The sequence below is a fragment of the Neomonachus schauinslandi genome, chromosome 6, assembly GCF_002201575.2.
Source record: "Neomonachus schauinslandi chromosome 6, ASM220157v2, whole genome shotgun sequence".
Classification (NCBI taxonomy): Eukaryota; Metazoa; Chordata; class Mammalia; order Carnivora; family Phocidae; genus Neomonachus; species Neomonachus schauinslandi.
In genome coordinates this window covers 1,402,319-1,421,104 of record NC_058408.1, presented here as the reverse complement: position 1 = coordinate 1,421,104, position 18,786 = coordinate 1,402,319, and the positions used below count along the sequence as shown (strand labels likewise).

The 18,786-nt window shown below is 40.7% G+C and overlaps 1 protein-coding gene across 2 annotated transcripts in view; it reads left to right on the top strand.

The window, feature by feature from the left end:
* Positions 1-18,786, top strand: part of ASH1L (ASH1 like histone lysine methyltransferase) — a 166,395-nt gene that overhangs the window by 72,289 nt on the left and 75,320 nt on the right. For both annotated transcript variants that reach the window (XM_021682126.2, XM_044915859.1), the window contains exon 5: positions 1,992-2,171. In XM_021682126.2, coding sequence (XP_021537801.1) covers positions 1,992-2,171 — 180 coding nt within the window. The remainder of the gene's footprint in view (positions 1-1,991; positions 2,172-18,786) is intronic.

Genomic DNA, 18,786 nt, shown 5'->3' with positions numbered 1-18,786 from the left:
TTTTATGAAAATAGAAAAACCCATCCTAAAATTCATCAGGAATCTAAAGGAATCCCAAACAGCCAAACAGTCTTGAAAAAGAATTAAATTAGAGAACTGACTCTTCCGGATTTTTTCTTTTTCTCACCTTTTTGCACTGGCTAGAACTTTTTCTTTGATGCTGAATATATGATGAGAGCAGACAATTTCCTTGTCCATAATATTAGGGAAACAGTTTATTGTTTTTGCCTCATACTCAGTAGTGAAAGACTATCTAGGAAATTCCCTGCCATGTCATTGCTTCGGTCGCAAGGTCCCTAGCCAGTCTGTTTGCTTATGTTTGTGTCATATATAATTTCTAGGGTCTTTAGTTTTACTTAGTGGAACGATAAGTCTCAGTATCTATTCCATCTTTGCCTGGAACTGGAATTGGCTTAGTTTTTTTTTTAAGATTTTATTTATTTGAGAGAGAGAGAGAGCACGCGAGCGCAAGCTGGGGGAGAGCAGAGGAAGTGGGAGAAGCAGACTCCACCCTGAGCAGGGAGCCCGACGTGGGGCTCCAGGATCACAACCTGAGCCGAAGGCAGATGCCTAACAGACTGAGCCATCCAGGCGCCCCAGGAATCAACTTAATTTTTAAAGATGTTTTTGACTGACTTAGAATTCTATTTTAACAGGCCTTTTCCTCCTTCCCCTCCATCTCCCCTTCCTCCTCCCTTAGTACTTACAGATGTTATATCCTTGCCTTCTGGCTTGCATTGTTTCAGACAGGAAATCTGCACTCATTCTTCTTCTTGTACTCCTGTATAGATTGTGTATTTTGTCCTCTCGCTTCTTAAATTTTCTTGAGTAGTTTTTAGCAATTTACTATGATATGCCTTGTTTTATTTGAATTTATATTGTTTATGGTTTGTTTAGCTTCTTGGAACTTTGAGTTTATACTTTTTATCAAATTTGGAAAATATTTGGCCATTAATCTTTGGGTTTTTTTCACTGTGAATTTCTTTACATTGTAAATGTCACACAATTGTGTGTGGTTTTTGTTCTTTTCCGAATGTTCAGGGTTTTTTGGTAGGCAGTTAAGTTACTTGTGGTTTGGCTTAGATTCTTTTCAAGACTGTTTTTAAGCTTTATTAGTGCTGGTTTTTATTCTAGGCATAGTTGAGCTATATGGAAATGAGTGATATTCCCCTCTGGGATATCTGTGGAATGCCCTACTATTAGGCAATGTCCTTCCACTCTGCCTCGTGGAATCACCTGCCATCGTGTGTGAGCTCTGGGAGTTGTTCAGGTTACAACATACAGTAGGTTGGTGGTTCTTTGTCCAGCCTTCTAGAATTTCACCCTGCATGTGCACAACCTCGCATTTAGTGGTGCACTATGGGAGGCCCATACAGATTTCTAGAACTACTTTCCTCTGTGGCTTTCACCACTCCAGTACTCTGCCCCAACAGTCCCAGTGCCCTCAACCTCTCTGTTTTCTGCTCAGTTGATCACGTTGGCTGTTCTCTGCTGTGGCTCTCCTCCTTCCACCATCATCCTCCCTACAAAGGGAAACTGCTATAGGACTATTCTTATTTTTTTTAATTTTATTTCTTTATTTTTCTTTTTATTTTCTCTTAAGTAGGCTCCACACCCAGCGTGGAGCCCAACACAGGGCCTGAACGCACAACCCTGAGATCAAGACTTGAGCCAAGATCAAGAGTTGGACTCGAAACTGATTGAGCCACCCAGGCGCCTTCTTATTTTTTTTCTTTCTTTCTTTTTTTCTTTTCAGTTTTCTCAGGGATCACAGTGCTGTCCTATTGTCCAGTGTCTGCTAAGTGTTTCATAAACTTTCTCCAGGTTTATAGTAGTTTGCTATATTTCTAATAGTTTCTGTCAGGAGGACAAGTCTGGTATCTGTTACTCCATCACAGTCAGATGAGGAAGTCCCGTACCTTGTGTTTTACTTGCTGTCTTGTTCTTTAAATAGCCAATAATAAACATTTCCTTTAAACTTGTCTTTCTAGCTTTACTGAAGCAGCAGTTGAGATTCCCAGTCCTCCTGAAACCCCAGCCAAGCCTCCCGAACCTGAAAATACCTTGCAGCCTGTGCTTTCTCTCATCCCAAGGGAAAAGAAGGCCCCACGTCCCCCAAAGAAGAAGTATCAGAAAGCAGGGCTGTATTCTGACGTTTACAAAACTACAGAGTAAGTAGTATTACCTATCAGCTGACATGCTTTACAGACCTATTATCCTTCCATGTTTGAAAAAACACTTTTGAGTATCAGAAAACAGGATACAAGTGTAATGTACACAAATATGAATCTCAGCACAAACACCTTGGTGTTCACTTTTCTCATGATACTGCACTGTGTTGTTTGGGGCTGATTATTTTCTCAGATCTTTTTCTGGGGTGGTTGGTTTTTGTTTGTTTCGGTATTTTATTTAAATTCTAGTTAGTTAGCATAGTATAACACTAATTTCAGTATCTTCCCTCATCTTTATCTTCTCTCTGCCTAAATTATATATCTATAGTTTGGATTCTCATGGTGCCTTTTTTCTTAAACATAAGAAAAATGGCACTATGTGTGTATCTCTAATGACCTTGATGATTTTCTGCATTCATTCTTCATTCATTGAATGCTTTCTTGTTTCCAGACACTTTGTCAGATGAGTAAAATATACTTCTTGTAAGAACGTCCTCTTCCCTTGGGAAGGTACAGCTGAAGAAGTGCTCTTAAGAATATGTAGGGCTTGGGGGCGCCTGGGTGGCTCAGTCGTTAAACGTCTGCCTTCGGCTCGGGTCATGTTCCCAGGGTCCTGGGATCGAGCCCCGCATCGGGCTCCCTGCTCAGCAGGGAGCCTTCTTCTCCCTCTCCCTCTGCCTCTCCCCCTGCTTGTGTGCGCTCGCTTTCTCTCTCTCTCTCTTTCTCAAATAGATAAATAAAAAATCTTTTAAAATACATATATATATATATGTAGAGCCTGAAGAGATACCACCTGTCACTGAGTAAGAGGTATCACATAGAATACAGTTGATTTAGGTTCTAGAAGTTCAATACTAGTTTGTAAGGTAGAAAAGGGCATTCCAGTTAAAGAGGATAGCCTGTCCTAGGCACATACAGGATGCAAAGATTTTTCAGTGCTTCTGAAATGTAGTGGTGTTGTGGAAAATAAGGATTGCATGATAGGGATCACAAAACCATGGACCTAACGGACTCTAAGATATTTACCTCGTTAACCTGTAGGAAATTAAATAGGATATTTTTAGGAAAGGAAAAGTGCAAGTATGTGTTATAAGATGAACTCTAGCAGCAGAGCGGAAAATGAATGGGGGGTGACTAATGGCAGAAACGCGGTGTCCCTCAAAAGGTCGTGAGGGTCTGAATTTTGGCAAGAGTGAAATTGAAAGAGGAAAGATTAGATTTTAGAGCTATATCTTACTTGATGTGGTTAAAGTGATCTCTATGTAAACCACAGCACCTTATTTTGCATTGAAAAGATTTTCTATTGGGACACATGGGTGGCTCAGTCGGTTAAGCGTCCACCTTCAGCTCAAGTCATGATCTCAGGGTCCTGGGTTACAGCCCTGCATTGGGCTCCCTGTTCAGCGGGGAGCCTGCTTCTCCCTCTGCCTGCTACTCCCCCTGCTTGTGTGTTCTCTCTCTCTCTCTCTCTCTCTCTCTGACAAATAAATAAAATCTTAAAAAAAAAAAAAGATTTTCTATTTATTTGCCACTGAAGTAGATGCCACATAAGCTCTTTGTACTCTATTCCTGCTTCTTGGATCATGAAAATGTTTTATTCGTTAAGCTTATTAGTTTCAGCTCCCAATAATATGAAATTCTCTCAAATATCCAAGACTTAAAGAAGATAGACATTCATTTTCCTTTAATGTAAAAAACGTTATGAAGTACACACTTCAGGGTTAATGTGGGAACTTCACGGTATCTTCAGGGATCTAGAATCCTTTCTTTCTGTTCTTCCATCTCAGCATTAAGCTTCCATTTCTGTGGTTACCTGCGATTCCAACATAGCTGCTAGAGTTCAGCCATAAGGTCATCATTTTAGAAAGCAGAAAAGAAAGGGAGTATAAAAAGCATGCAGCTTCTTTGCAAGGAAACAGTATGAAGTGAATGTGTCTTCCCATCCCCGACCCCAAAATTCATAATTCGAATCCCTAGTCCCTGATGTGATGGTATTTGGAGGTAGGACTTTTGGGAAGTAATTAGGTCATGAGGGGGTAGCCCTGGTGAATAGGATTAGTGTCCTTAGAAGAAACACAGAGAGATGATCTCTCTCCACTGTGTGAGGAGTAGCAAGAAGGTGGCATTGCAAGCCAGGAAGAGTGTTCTCACTGGAATTCAACCCTGATCTTGGACTTCCCAGCCTCCATAAGAGTGAGAAATAAAAATTTGTTTTTTAAGCCACCCATTAATGTATTACAGCAGCCCAAACTGACTAAGAAAGGAAGCTTACAAATATAGTCCCTGGCTAGAACATAATCATGGAACCACACTTCAGCCACATCAGGCTGGGAAATAATGGTTAATATTTCAGATGATGATGCCTAAAAAAAAATTAGCATTCTGTAACTATAAATGAGAAAATGGAAATGTATTTTGGAAAGAGCTATTTTAATTATAATTTTAAGCAATGTTTTTTGTCAGTTTTCCGCTAAAAAATTTTAAGTTCAAGTTTTATTTCTATTTGTACTAATGTACTTTTTGTGAATTAAATCCCTTAAAAAAGGAGATTAATAATAAAGTCAGACTGTGAGTCAAAAGATCAGTATCTTCAACCACATCAGTGTTTTAAAATGTCTCTCATCAGGGGAGGCCTGAGTTCAGTCGGTTAGCGTCCGACTCTTGATTTTGGCTCAGGTCATGATCTCAGGGCTGTGAGATCAAGCCCCGTATCAGGCTCTGCGGTCAGTGGGGAATCTGCTTGAGATTCTCTCCCTTTCCCTCTCCCTTCCCCTTGTTTATGTAAGAACAAGCTACTCACCTCTTAGAAATGAGGAAGACAATGGGTTTATTTTGGAATATTTTGAAGAAACTGATCAGACTGATACATGTATACATTCTTACAAACTGTGAAGCCAGTATATTTTTGTGGGCTGGTTGGTTATTGTTTGTAGCAATTTGGGTTTTTTTCTTTGTTTTGTTTTTTAATTAATAAATAATTATTTAGAGCAGTTTTAGGTTAATAAAATTAATATAAAGTGACAAGAGTTTGCATACAACCCCTGGCCCACACAGCCTCTCCTACTTTCAACATCCTGTACCACAGTGTTAGATATATTATGATCAGGAACCTACACTGTTGACACATCATTATCCCCCCAAAGTCCATAGTTGACATTAGAGTTTACTCTTGGTGTTATATGTTGTATGGGTTTTCATAAATGTATGACGTGTATCCACCACCGTAATATCACACAGAATGATTTCCCTGCCCCAAAAGTCCTCCGTGCTCTGTCAGTTTGTTTTGGGGCCACAGAATGGTACAAAGAAATTGCAGAGTTACTCTTTTGTATGTAAATCATCGTAGGTTTTAAAAAGTTATGAGGGGATATGATTTCACTCACACATGGAATTTAAGAAATGAAACAAAACAAAGGAAAAAGAATGAGACAAACCAAGAAACAGACTCTTCACCCCAGAGAATACACTGATGGTCACCAGAGGGGAGGTGGTGGGTGGGGCAGCAGGGGAAATAGTTGATGGGAGAAGAAGTGCACCTGTCATGATGAGCACTAGGTGATAATGGAAGTGTTGAATCACTGTATTGTACACCTGAAACTAATATTACACCATGAAATAGAGTAATTGCAGTGTCAGGGTGTTGGAAAGGGTGGGCTCTTGAAACTGTTAATGTTATGGGGCGCCTGGGTGGCTCAGTCGTTAAGCGTCTGCCTTAGGCTCAGGTCATGATCCCAGGGTCCTGGGATCGAGCCCCACATCAGGCTCCCTGCTCAGCGGGGGGGCCTGCTTCTCCCTCTCCCACTCCCCCTGCTTGTGTTCCCTCTCTCGCTGTGTCTCTCTCTGTCAAATAAATAAATAAAATCTTTAAAAAAAAAAAAGAAAATGTTGATGTTCAAATTGAAAGGGATTAGAGATTGGGTAGATGGTATGAATTCAAGGACAGCGCGAGAGTCAGTGATGATCCCAGTGTTTTATTTTGTATTCCTGGTTGGATAATGATGTCATTAGTGAAAATACCAGAAACAAGTGTTATAGACAGTACTCCTTGGTTTAAGAAAATCTGCATTATTAATATACTTTTATTTAGGTACCAAAGAATGTCTAGTAATACAGTCAACAGATTACTAACAGAGGTTAACCTGCTTAGTTTTCTGTGCCTGCTCTAGCAAGTTACTTAAGTTACTTGAAGGAACACAGATTTATCATCTTACAGTTCCTGGGGTCAGAAGTTCAAACTGAGTCTCTCTAGGCTAAATCAAGGTGTTGGCAAGGCTGCATTCCCTCTGGTGGCTCTAGAATAGAATCCTTTTCCTTGCCTTTCCAGCTTCAAGAGGCTACCCACATTTCTTGGATTGGGGCCCCTTCTGTCTTCAAAACCAGCAATGACAGATTGAGTCCTCCCATTTTATCACTTCAGCCTTATTCTCTTGTCACTGACTTTGCCTGTTTTATGTTCGTCTTTCATTTATAAGCTCCCTTGTGATTATATGGGGCTCATCCAGGTAATCCAGAATAACCTCCCCATCTCTAAATCAACGGATGAGACACCTTAATTCCTCCCGCATTTTCCCAGCGTCTGGGGATGGCAGTGTGGGCGTGGGAGGAAGGGTGGGTGTTCCTGCACCTACTCGACCACTCTAGGCTATGGGATTTAAAACAGGGAAGTGGGGCTTGCACGTCTTATTTCATGTTTGTCTGTATTTCTTGAAGTTATAGAAAGGCTGTATTACTTTTGGAATTTAAATTTAATCTAAAAGGAATTTAAAAGAATATGTTAAATCAGATATATATCAAGTGAATTGGAGATTGAACTTCAGACTTGAGTATTTTGGTGAGAGTATTTTGAGTATTAGTTTCTCTGAAATCATAAAAATGAAACTTTATGAATAAAATGAAGCTGTTGAACTATATACTTTGTATATTGATGGGAGTACTGAAGCTAATAAAAGGTTAAATGACTCAGGTCACACAGATCATTTTTAGGTAAACTAGGTTGAAAATTCAGCTTATCTGATTTTTATTTCTGTCACTTAGAAAATGAAAGTAACCCTAGTAAAGGTTTTCTTTTATATCATTTTATCTTTGGGGCACGTGGGTGGCTCAGTTGGTTAAGCAACTGCCTTCGGCTCAGGTCACGATCCCGGGGTCCCGGGATCGAACCTCACATCCAGCTCCCTGCTCAGCGGGGAGCCTGCTTCTCCGAACTCTGCCCCTCCCCCTGCTGGTGCTTCCTCTCCCTCTTTCTCTCTCAAATAAATGAATAAATCATTTTATCTTTATTGAGCTATAATTGATATCCAACATGATGTAAATTTCAGGTATGCAACATAATGATTTAATATTTGTATATATTTGTGAAATGATCACCATAATAAGTCTACTTAACCTCTGTCAGCATACGTAGTTACAAAATTTTTTCTTGCCATGAGAATTTTTTTTTTTAAGATTTATTTTTAAGTAATCTCTACACCCAGCATGGGGCTCAAACTCATAATCACAAAATCAAGAGATACATGTTCTACTCACTGAGCCAGCCAAGTTCCCCGCCATGAGAACTTTTAAGATTCCTTTTCTTTTTTCCTTTCCTTTCCTTTTCTATTCTATTCTTTTTAAGATTTATTTATTTATTTTAGAGAGGGCGAGAGCATGGGTGAGTGGGGGAGGGGCGGAGGGAGAGACTCTCAAGGAGATCCCCGCTGAGTGCAGAGCCGTCTCAATTTCACGACCCTGAGATCACGACCTGAGCCAAAATCAAGAGTGTGATGCCCAACTGACTGAGCCATCCTGGTGCCTCAAGATTTATTTTCTTAGCAACTTTCAGATATACAATCTTGCATTTATATTAACTGTAGCTGCCGTGCTCTACATGACATTACATCCCTATGGCTTGTTTGTTTATATAACTGGAAGCTTGGGCCTTTTGACTCCCTTGACCCATTTCACCCATCCTGGGCCCCCAAAGACCCCTGCTTCTGGCAACACCAGTATGTTTTCTGTGTCTATGAGCTTGGTGTTTTGTTTTTTGGGTTTGGGGTTTTTTGGGGTTTTTTTTAGATTCCACATATAAGTGAAATCATACAGTATTTTTTTTCTCTGTTTGACTTCCTTCACTTACATGATGCCCTCAAAATCCATCCATGTTGTTGCAAATTGCAAGATCTCATTCATTTTTTTTTTTTTAAGATTTTATTTATTTATTTGAGAGAGAGAATGAGAGAGAGAGAGCACATGAGAGGGGGGAGGGTCAGAGGGAGAAGCAGACTCCCTGCTGAGCAGGGAGCCCGATGCGGGACTCGATCCCGGGACCCCAGGATCATGACCTGAGCCGAAGGCAGTCGCTTAACCAACTCCACCCAGGCGCCCAGATTTCATTCATTTTTATGGCTGAAAAATATTTCATTGTAAATAGATATATATTTACATTTACTTTTTTTTTTTTTTTTAAGATTTTATTTATTTATTTGACAGAGAGAGACACAGCGAGAGAGGGACCACAAGCAGGGGGAGTGGGAGAGGGAGAAGCAGGCTTCCCGCCGAGCAGGGAGCCCGATGCGGGGCCCGATCCCAGGACCCTGGGATCATGACCTGAGCTGAAGGCAGTCGCTTAACCGACTGAGCCACCCAGGCGCCCTACATTTACATTTATATATATGTTTTCTTTATCCATTCATCCATCCACGGACATGTAGGTTGCTTTCATATATTATAAATAGTGCTGCAGGGAACATGGGGGTGCAGATATCTTTTCCAGGTAATATTTCCATTTTCTTTGGATAAATACCCCAGAAGTGGAATTGCAGGATCATATGGTTAGTTATATTTTTAATTTTTTGAGGAATCTCCATGCTGTTTTCTTTTCCACAGTGGCTGCAGCAGTTTGCATTCCCACCAACAGTGCACATGGACTCCCGTTTCCCCACTCCTTCCCAGCATGTTATTTCTTGTATTTCTCATCTTTTTGGTAACAGCCATTCTAACAGGTGTGAGGTGATAGCTCATTGTGGTTTTGATCTGCTTTTCCCTGATGATGAGTGATGAGCATCTTTTCATGTGTCTGTTAGCCTTCTGTATGTCTTTGGGAAAATGTCTATTCAGGTCAGATCCTCTGCCCATTTTTTTAATCGGATCGTTTGTTTTTTTACTGTTCTATGAGTTCTTTATATATTTTGGATATCTTTTTCTAAACAGTTTTATTGAGATGTAATTCACGTACCATACAATTAACCTATTTTAAGTGTAGAAGTTAATAGTTTTTGGTATGTTACATTAATTTTTACCACATAAGTATAAATACTTACATAACATAAATTTTATATGAATTTATGTATTTATGTTATATTTTATTATTGAAATTTCTTATTGTGGTAAAATACCAGAATTTGCCATTTTCACCATTTTTTTTTTTTTTAAAGATTTTATTTATTTATTTGACAGAGACACAGCGGGAGAGGGAACACAAGCAGGGGGAGTGGGAGAGGGAGAAGCAGGCTTCCCGCGGAGCAGGGAGCCCGATGCGGGGCCCGATCCCAGGACCCTGGGATCATGACCTGAGCCGAAGGCAGACGCTCAATGACTGAGCCACCCAGGCGCCCGCCATTTTCACCATTTTTAAGCGTACAATTCAGTGTCATTAATTGCATTCACAATGTTGTGCAGTCTTTACCACCGTTTTTCCAACATTTTTCTTTTCTTTCTTTGTTTCTTTAAAGATTTGATTTGTGAGAGAAAGTGAGAGAGAGAGCACGAGCGGGGAGAGGCAGAGGGAGAGGGAGAAGCAGGGAGCCCGATGCGGGGCTCGATCCCAGGACCCTGGGATCATGACCTGAACTGAAGGCAGACGCTTGACCGACTGAGCCACCCAGGTGCCCTCCAACATTTTTCATTCCCCCAAACAGAAAGTCTAACCATTAAGCAGTAACTCCCCACACCCCAGCCTCGGATGGCTGATGTGCTTCCAGTTTCTATCAGTTTGGCTTTCGTAGCTGTACCATGTAAGTGAAACCATACAATATTTGTGCTTTTTTTGGTCTAGATTCGTTAATAGTGTCTTCAGTGTTCACGTATGTTGTAGCGTGTGTCAGAACGTCATTGGTTTGCACGACCATATAACATTCCATTGAGTGCATGCGCCACAGTTTGTTTACTCTCCCACCTGTTGAGGAACGCATGGGCTCTTTCTACGTTTTGGGTCTTGTGACTCATGCTGCAGCAAACTGGCAGAGGTGTATTTGTTCAAGTCCCTGATTTCAGTCCCTTGTGGACATACTTAGGAGTGAAATTGCCAGATCCTTGTATGTTCAGTTTTTTAAAGAACCACCAAACTCTTGCACAGTGGCTATACCATTGACGTGGATTGTGCAGTTACTGATTTGAGATCTTCTGCTTGAACATATGTGTGTTTTACCTATAAATTTCCTTCTTACTGTTGCTTTTACTGTATCAGATAAGTTTTGGTTGTTTGTGTTTTCATTCTCATTAATTTCCAGATACTTTCCAATTTCCCTTGTGATTTCTTGTTTGACCTATTGGTTGTTTAAGAATATGTTGTTTGAGGGGCGCCTGGGTGGCTCAGACGTTAAGCGTCTGCCTTCGGCTCGGGTCATGATCCCAGGGTCCTGGGATCGAGCCCCGCACTGGGCTCCCCGCTCCGCAGGAAGCCTGCTTCTCCCTCTCCCACTCCCCCTGCTTGTGTTCTCTCTCTTGCTGTGTCTCTCTCTGTCAAATAAATAAATAAATTCTTAAAAAAAAGAGAGAATATGTTGTTTGATTTCCACACGTTTGTGAATTTTCCAGATTTCCTGATCAGAAAAAAATATTCTGTACAATTTCAGTCTTTAAATCTATTAAGACTTATTTTGTGGCCTAATATATGACCTATCTTTGAGAATTTTCTGTGTGCATTTGAGAAAACTATGTAATCTGTTGTTGCATGGAGCGTTCTTTATATTTCTGTTAGATCTAATTGGTTTGTAATGTTCAAATCCGTATTGATCTGTGTGGTTGTTCTAACCATTACTGAAATTAGTTAAAGGCTCCAGCTATTCCTGTACAGCTGTCTGTTTCTCCCTTCAATTCTGTGAATACTTCCTTCATACATTTTGGGTCCTTTGATGTTTGCTGAGTATAATGATTACTGCTTCTAAGTGAACGGACGTTTGTCAATATTTAATGTCCTCCTGTGTGTCTCTCTCTCTTTTTTTTTTTTTTAAGATTTTATTTATTTATTTGACAGAGAGAAAAAGACAGCAAGAGCAGGAACACAAGCAGGGGGAGTGGGAGAGGGAGAAGCAGGCTTCCCGCGGAGCAGGGAGCCCGATGCGGGGCTCGATCCCAGGACCCTGGGATCATGACCTGGGCTGAATGCAGATGCCTAATGACTGAGCCACCCAAGCTCCCCTGTCCTCCTGTGTCTCTTCTCACAGTCTTTGATTTCAAGTCTCTTTTGTCTGATACTATAGTCATTCTGCTCTCTCTTGGTTACTGTTTACTTGGAGTATCTTTTTTCCATCCTTTTCCTTTCAGCCTGTTTCTCTCCTGATCTAAAGTGACTCTCTTGGAGCTCCTGGGTGGCTCAGTCAGTTGAGCATCTAACTCTTGATTTCGGCTCAGGTCATGATCTCAGGGTCTTGAGATTGAGCCCCACGTCTGGGTTCTCTCTCTCCCTCTGCCCCTCCGCCTGCTCACACCTACAAGCGTGCTTTCTCTCTCTCTAAAATACATAAATAAAATCCTTAAAAAAATAAAGTGAGTCTCTTATAGACAGTATGTATAGTTAAATCATGTTTTTTATCCATTTTGTTTCTCTGTGCATTTTGTTTGGAGAGTTTAATCGACTTACCTTTAAAATAATTACCAATTGGGGCGCCTGGGTGGCTCAGTCGTTAAGCGTCTGCCTTCGGCTCAGGTCATGATCCCAGGGTCCTGGGATCGAGCCCCACATCGGGCTCCCTGCTCAGCGGGAAGCCTGCTTCTCCTTCTCCCACTCCCCCTGATTGTGTTCCCTCTCTCACTGTGTCTCTCTCTGTCAAATAAATAAAATCTTTTAAAAAATAAATAAAATAATTACCAATAAGGAAGGGGTTACACTTGCCATTTTGTTATTTCCCCTATGTCTTACAGCTCTTTGACCCTCATGTCCTCCATTACGGTCTTCTTTTCTGCTTAATCTTTTTGTAAAAGTGACACATTTTGATTCCCTCCAGTCCCTTTTGGGTGTATTCTGTAGCTATTTTCTCCGTGGTTACCATGGAAATTACATATAACTTCCCAAAGATATAGCTATGTAATTTGAATTGATACCAAGTTAATTTCAGTTATATACAAAAGCTGTACTCCTATAAAGCTCATATCCCCCTTTTATGTTACCGATGTTACAAATTATTTCTTTATTTTTTGTGTGCCCACAAAAAAAATGTTTGTGTGCCCACAAACATACATTTATAAGTACTTTTTATGCATTTGTCTTCTAAATCCTGTTTCCTATTCTCTTTTTCTGTAGTTTCTCATCATGATTAAAGAATAACAGCCTCTTCTTGCCTCTTTCTTTCCTATAAGAAAATTAAAAAATCATTTTTTTAATAATAAATGATACTTGTCAACAACCATATTCGGAAGTTACTTGAAAAGAAGCAAATTAAAAGAAGCAAATAAGAAGGCATTAACAGAAAGGATTAAAGAACTCTCCACATGTGATTTGGCCTCTAATGTGGAGTAGAGCCATCAGGCCATCACTGTGTATGTTTGCGGAAATTATAAATCATGATGTGTTAAAGCTCAGTCTTCCACTTAGGAATGGAGATGGGTTAGGAGGGAGTCGACCATCACATTGACATTCTGCTCTCTTTTATAGAAGCTTCACTGTCCCATGTTCATGGCCAGGGAAAAAGTGTGTTTGCAGCTGCCATTGACTAGGCAGCAGCTGTGTTGCTCTATCCCCCTCTAGTGGTAGTAAAGTGACTTCATGACGATTGTTATTTCTGACTTGACTGTTCTTAATGTAGGCCTGACAGGCTTAACAGATAACAAGATTTAATATAGTCTAATAAATAACAAGATCTAAGATGCTTCAAAAAATTATATTCTCGGGGCGCCTGGGTTGCTCAGTCGGTTAAGCGTCTGCCTTCGGCTCAGGACATGATCCCGGGGTCCTGGGATCGAGCCCCACATTGGGCTCCCTGCTCAGCAAGGAGTCTGCTTCTCTCTCTGACCCTCCTCCCTCTCATGCTCTCTGTCTTATTCTCTCTCTCGCAAATAAATAAAATCTTAAAAAAAAAAAATTCACATCCACGGAGGGAGCATCTAGTTGGCCAAGCTTGGGTTGTGCATGCACTTGGCTGGGGAAGGTGTGGTAATGGACTGCAGACCACCATCTGGACCCAGCGGAAAAGAGGTCAGGGGCTGTTAAGAAGGAAAAATAGGGCGCCTGGGTGGCTCAGTCGTTAAGCATCTGCCTTCAGCTCAGGTCATGATCCTGGGGTCCTGGGATCGAGCCCCGCATCGGGCTCCCTGCTCCGTGGGGAGTCTGCTTCTCCCTCTCCCTCTGCCTCTCACCCTGCTTGTGCTCTCTTGCTCACTCTCACTCTCTCAAATAATTAAAATCTTTTTAAAAAATTAATACAAAAAAATTATATTCTATACATACAGTGGAATATTATTTACCCATAAAAAGGAAGGAAATTTGGAAATCTTCTACAAAATATATGTGCACACACCCATGTGTATTAATATTCTACTACCGTGTAACAAAATTACCACAATCTTAGCAGTTTAAAACATCACCCACTTATTATCTCGCAGATAATTTCCCCAGAATTTCAGGAGTCTGGGCCCTTCAGCTCTGTGTCTCACAAGGCTTGAATCAAGGTATCAGCTGCGTCTACAATCTCATCCAAGGCTCGACATTCTCTTCCAAACTCATACTAATTTTCTTGTAGTTGCAGAGCTCAGTGGTGGCTTTCTTCATTAAGGGCAGCAGCAAAGAGAAAGAGTCTGCTTCTTCAGGTCTCTGAGCTCAGGGAAAACCTAAGCCCTTGTTAAGATACAATTCATATACCATACAGTTAACCCATGTTAATATATACACTTCAGTGACTTTTGGTATATTCACAGATTTGTACATTCATCACCACAGTCAATTTTAGAACATTTTCATTATCCCAAAAAGAAACTCCACATACTTTAGTGATCTCCCCTAATTTTCTCATCTACTTTCATCTACTTTCTGTCTCTGTAAATGTAACTTTCCTGGACATTTCCTAAATGGAATCATATAATATCGGCTTCTTTGTGACTCATTTATTTCACTTAGCATATTGTTTCCAAGGTTCATACATGCTGTAATATGTATCATTTCCTTTTTCTTCCAAAATAGTGTTCCATTGTTGGATATACCACATACCCCATTTCATTTACCCATTTGTCAATTGGTGGACATTTGGGCTATTTGTACTTTTCTCTTTTTTTTAAGATTTTATTTCACAGAGAGCGGGCACAAGCAGGGGGAGGGGCAGAGGGAGAGGGAGAAGCGGGCTCTCTGCTGAGCAGGGAGCCCGCCCAATGCGGGGCTCGATCCCAGGACCCCGGGATCATGTCCTGAGCCGAAGGCAGACGCTTAACCGACTAAGCCACCCAGGCGCCCCATGAGTTATTTGTACTTTTTTGCTATCATGATTAATGCTATTATGAACATTTTTATACATCTCAAAATACAGTTTTTATAGTCTCATAATAACTGAGTGTGTAGATACATCGTAGTTTATCCAACCAGCCTGCCAGGAAAAGGGCATTTCAGTTGTTCCTAATGGTTCCTACTATAGATAATGCCCAGGGGCGCCTGGGTGGCTCAGTCAGTTAAGCGTCTGCCTTCATCTCCGGTCATGATCCTGCGGTCCTGGGATTGAGTCCCACATTGGGCTCCCTACTCAGTGGGGAGTCTGCTTCTTCCTCTCCCTCTGCCCCCTCCCCGCTTGTGCTCTCTTTCTGTCAAATAAATAAAATAAATAAATAAATAAAAAGAGAGAGAAATAATACCCAATATGTCCCTATATTGTTTGATATTTTAGAGATCTGTCCTCAGGGTAAGTTCGGAGAAGTAGAGTTACTGAATTCAATAGTAAGTGTACATATAATTTTGTAAATATTGCCTGATTATGCTTCTATTACAGTTGTATCCTTTTGCAGTCTTTCTAGAAATATCTGAGAGTGGCTATTTTTCCACAGCCCTAATTATGTTGTCAAACTTGTAAATTTTTACCAATGTGATAAGTGTGAAATGTTATCTCCAGGGAGTTCTAATTTGCATTTTTCTCATAAGTGAAATTGTTGAGGATCTTTTCATATATGTACAAGTCATTTAATTATCTTTTTCTGTGAATTGTCTATTTTTTTTCCCCCATTTTTCTCTCAGCTTACCAGTCTTTTCTTTTTCCCCCTTGATTTTTTTTTTTTTTTTTTAAGATTTTATTTATTTATTTGAGACAGAGAAAATGAGAGACAGAGAGCACGAGAGGGAGGAGGGTCAGAGGGAGAAGCAGACTCCCTGCCGAGCAGGGAGCCCGATGCGGGACTCGATCCCGGGACTCCAGGACCATGACCTGAGCCGAAGGCAGTCGCTTAACCAACTGAGCCACCCAGGCGCCCTCCCCCTTGATTTTTAAAAGGCCCTTATAGGGGTGCCTGGGTGGCTCAGTCATTAAGCGTCTGCCTTCGGCTCAGGTCATGATCCCAGGGTCCTGGGATCGGGCCCCGCATTGGGCTCCCTGCTCCGCAGGAAGCCTGCTTCTGCCTCTCCCACTCCCCCCTCTTTGTGTTCCCTCTCTTGCTGTGTCTCTCTCTGTCAAATAAATAAAATCTTGAAAAAAAAATAAAAATAAAAGGCCCTTATACATTAAGGAAATTTGCCCTTTGTGATATAAATTGCAAATATGTTTTGTCAGTTTGTCATTTTTCTTTTGTGCTTATTGGCCACATGTCTGTGGTTATCCCAGTAGCACATTATGTTGAACCACTGTAGCTTTGTGGAAAATTTTAAATCAGGAAATATGATTCCTCTAACTTTGGCTGTTCTGGTTTTTCCCAGTTTTGGCTAATTCTGGATCCCTTGATATTTTCAGATGAATTTCAGGATCAGTTTATTGATTTCTGCAAAAACAGCTGGGCTTTTGAAAAATATCTGTATATCAATTTGGGGGGGGGAGCTTTACAATCCTAACAGTATTAAGTATTCTTTTTTTTTATTATGTTGTATTAAGTATTCTTAACATGGGATATTTTCCTAGTTATTTAATCATTTGAAATCTCTTTTAACAATGTTTTTAGTTTTCAGTGTACAGGTTCTGCACTTCTTCTGTTAAGCATATTCCTAAGCATTTGATTCTTTTGAAGCTTGTAAATGGAATTTTTTTTTTAAGATTTTATTTATTTATTTATTAGAGAGAGAGCGAGCATGAGCCGGGGATAGGGGCAGAGGGAGAGGGAGAAGGTAACTCCACGCTGAGCAGGGAACCCAATGTGGGACTCAACCCCAGGACCCCGGGATCACGACCCAAGCCGAAGGCAGACACTTAACCAACTGAGCCACCCAGGAGCCCCATAAATGGAATTTTTTTTTTCATTTTTGGATATTTATTGCTAGTATATAGAAATACAATTGATTTTTGTATATTGATCTTGTATCCTACAATCCTGCAACCTTCCTTAACTCAGTTATTAATCCTAATAGTATTTTAATGGATTCTGTCATTTGTCTATGGACTTTGCTTATAATGATTGTTTTTATCATGCAAAGTTTATAGTGCTTTGCATTTTGATTTTCTGTTTTTATCATGTTTCTGGATTTTTTTTAAGTTTTTACTTATTTATTTAAGTAAACTCTGCACGCAACATGGGGTTTGAACTCATGACCCAAAGATCAAGTGTTGCATGCTCTTCTGACTGAGCCAGCCAGGCACCTTGTGTTTCTGGATTTTTGAGTCATAATTAAATAAGCTTTCCCACACCCTGTTGTTGTTGTTTTTTTTTTTTTATTATGTTAATCACCATACACTACATCATTAGTTTTTGATGTAGTGTTCCATGATTCATTGTTAGCATATAACACCCAGTGCTCCATGCAATACGTGCCCTCAATACCCATCACCAGGCTAGCCCATCCCCCCCCACCCCCCTCCCCTCTAAAACCCTCAGTTTGTTTCTCAGAGTCCATCGTCTCTCATGGTTCGTCTACCCCTCCGATTCCCCCCCTTCATTTTTCCTTTCCTACTATCTTCTTTTTTTTTTTAACATATAATGTATTATTTGTTTCAGAGGTACAGATCTGTGATTCATCAGTCTTACACAATTCACAGTGCTCACCATAGCACATACCCTCCCCAGTGTCCATCACCCAGCCACCCCATCCCTCCCACCCCCCACCACTCCTGCAACCCTCAGTTTGTTTCCTGAGATTAAGAGTCTCTTATGGTTTTTCTCCCTCTCTGGTTTCATCTGGTTTCATTTTTTCCTCCCTTCCCCTGTGATCCTCTGTCTTGTTTCTCAAATTCCTCATATCAGTGAGATCATAGATACTTGTCTTTCTCTGATTGACTTATTTCGCTTAGCGTAATGCCCTCTAGTTCCATCCACATTGTTGCAAATGGCAAGATGTTAATTTTTTGATGGCTGCATAATATTCCATTGTATATATACACCACATCTTCTTTATCCATTCATCTGTTGATGGACATCTGGGCTCTTTCCATAGTTTGGCTATTGTGGACATTGCTGTTATAAACATTAGGGTGCACGTACCCCTTCGGATACATTTGTATCTTTGGGGTAAATACCCAGTGGTGCAATTGCTGGGTCGTAGGGTAGCTCTATTTTCAACTTTTTGAGGAACCTCCATACTGTTTTCCAAAGTGGCTGCACCAGTTTGCATTCCCACCAACAGTGTAGGAGGGTTCCGCATTCTCTGCATCCCCACCAACATCTGTCCTTTCCTGATTTGTTAATTTTAGCCATTCTGACTGGCCACACCCTGGTTTTAAAGGAATTAAGAAATTTAGCCTGGGGGCGCCTTGGTGGCTCAGTCATCAAGCATCTTTCTTAGGCTCAGGTCAGGATTCTGGGGTCCTGGGACCAAGTCCCGCATCGGGCTCCCTGCTCTGCGGGAAGCCTGCTTCTCCCTCTCTCACTACCCCTGCTTGTGTTCCCTCTCTCACTGTGTCTCTCTCTGTCAAATAAATAAATAAAATCTTTAAAAAAAAAAAAGAAAAAAGAAATTTAGCCTTGTTTACTTCTAGTAATTTTTTTTCTTTTTAAGTAGGCTCTACACCCAGTGTGGGGCTCGAACTTATGACCCAGAGATCAAGGGTCTCTAGCTGTACGGACTCAGCCTACCAGGCGCCCCTCTTCTATTGTTTGATATTGATTTTCATATCTGGTTCCCTGGTCTGTTTGCAGTTTATTCTGGTCTATAGTATTGGTAGGCTATATAATCATTGGCTAAACTGAAGAAGAAAGTTAATTTCCCCACTATGTGTTAGTTACTGTGCTAAGCACTGTACATATATTATCTTATTTAATCCATTCAGCTGTGCTTAAAGGACTTAAATACCATTTGATTGTAAAAATATGG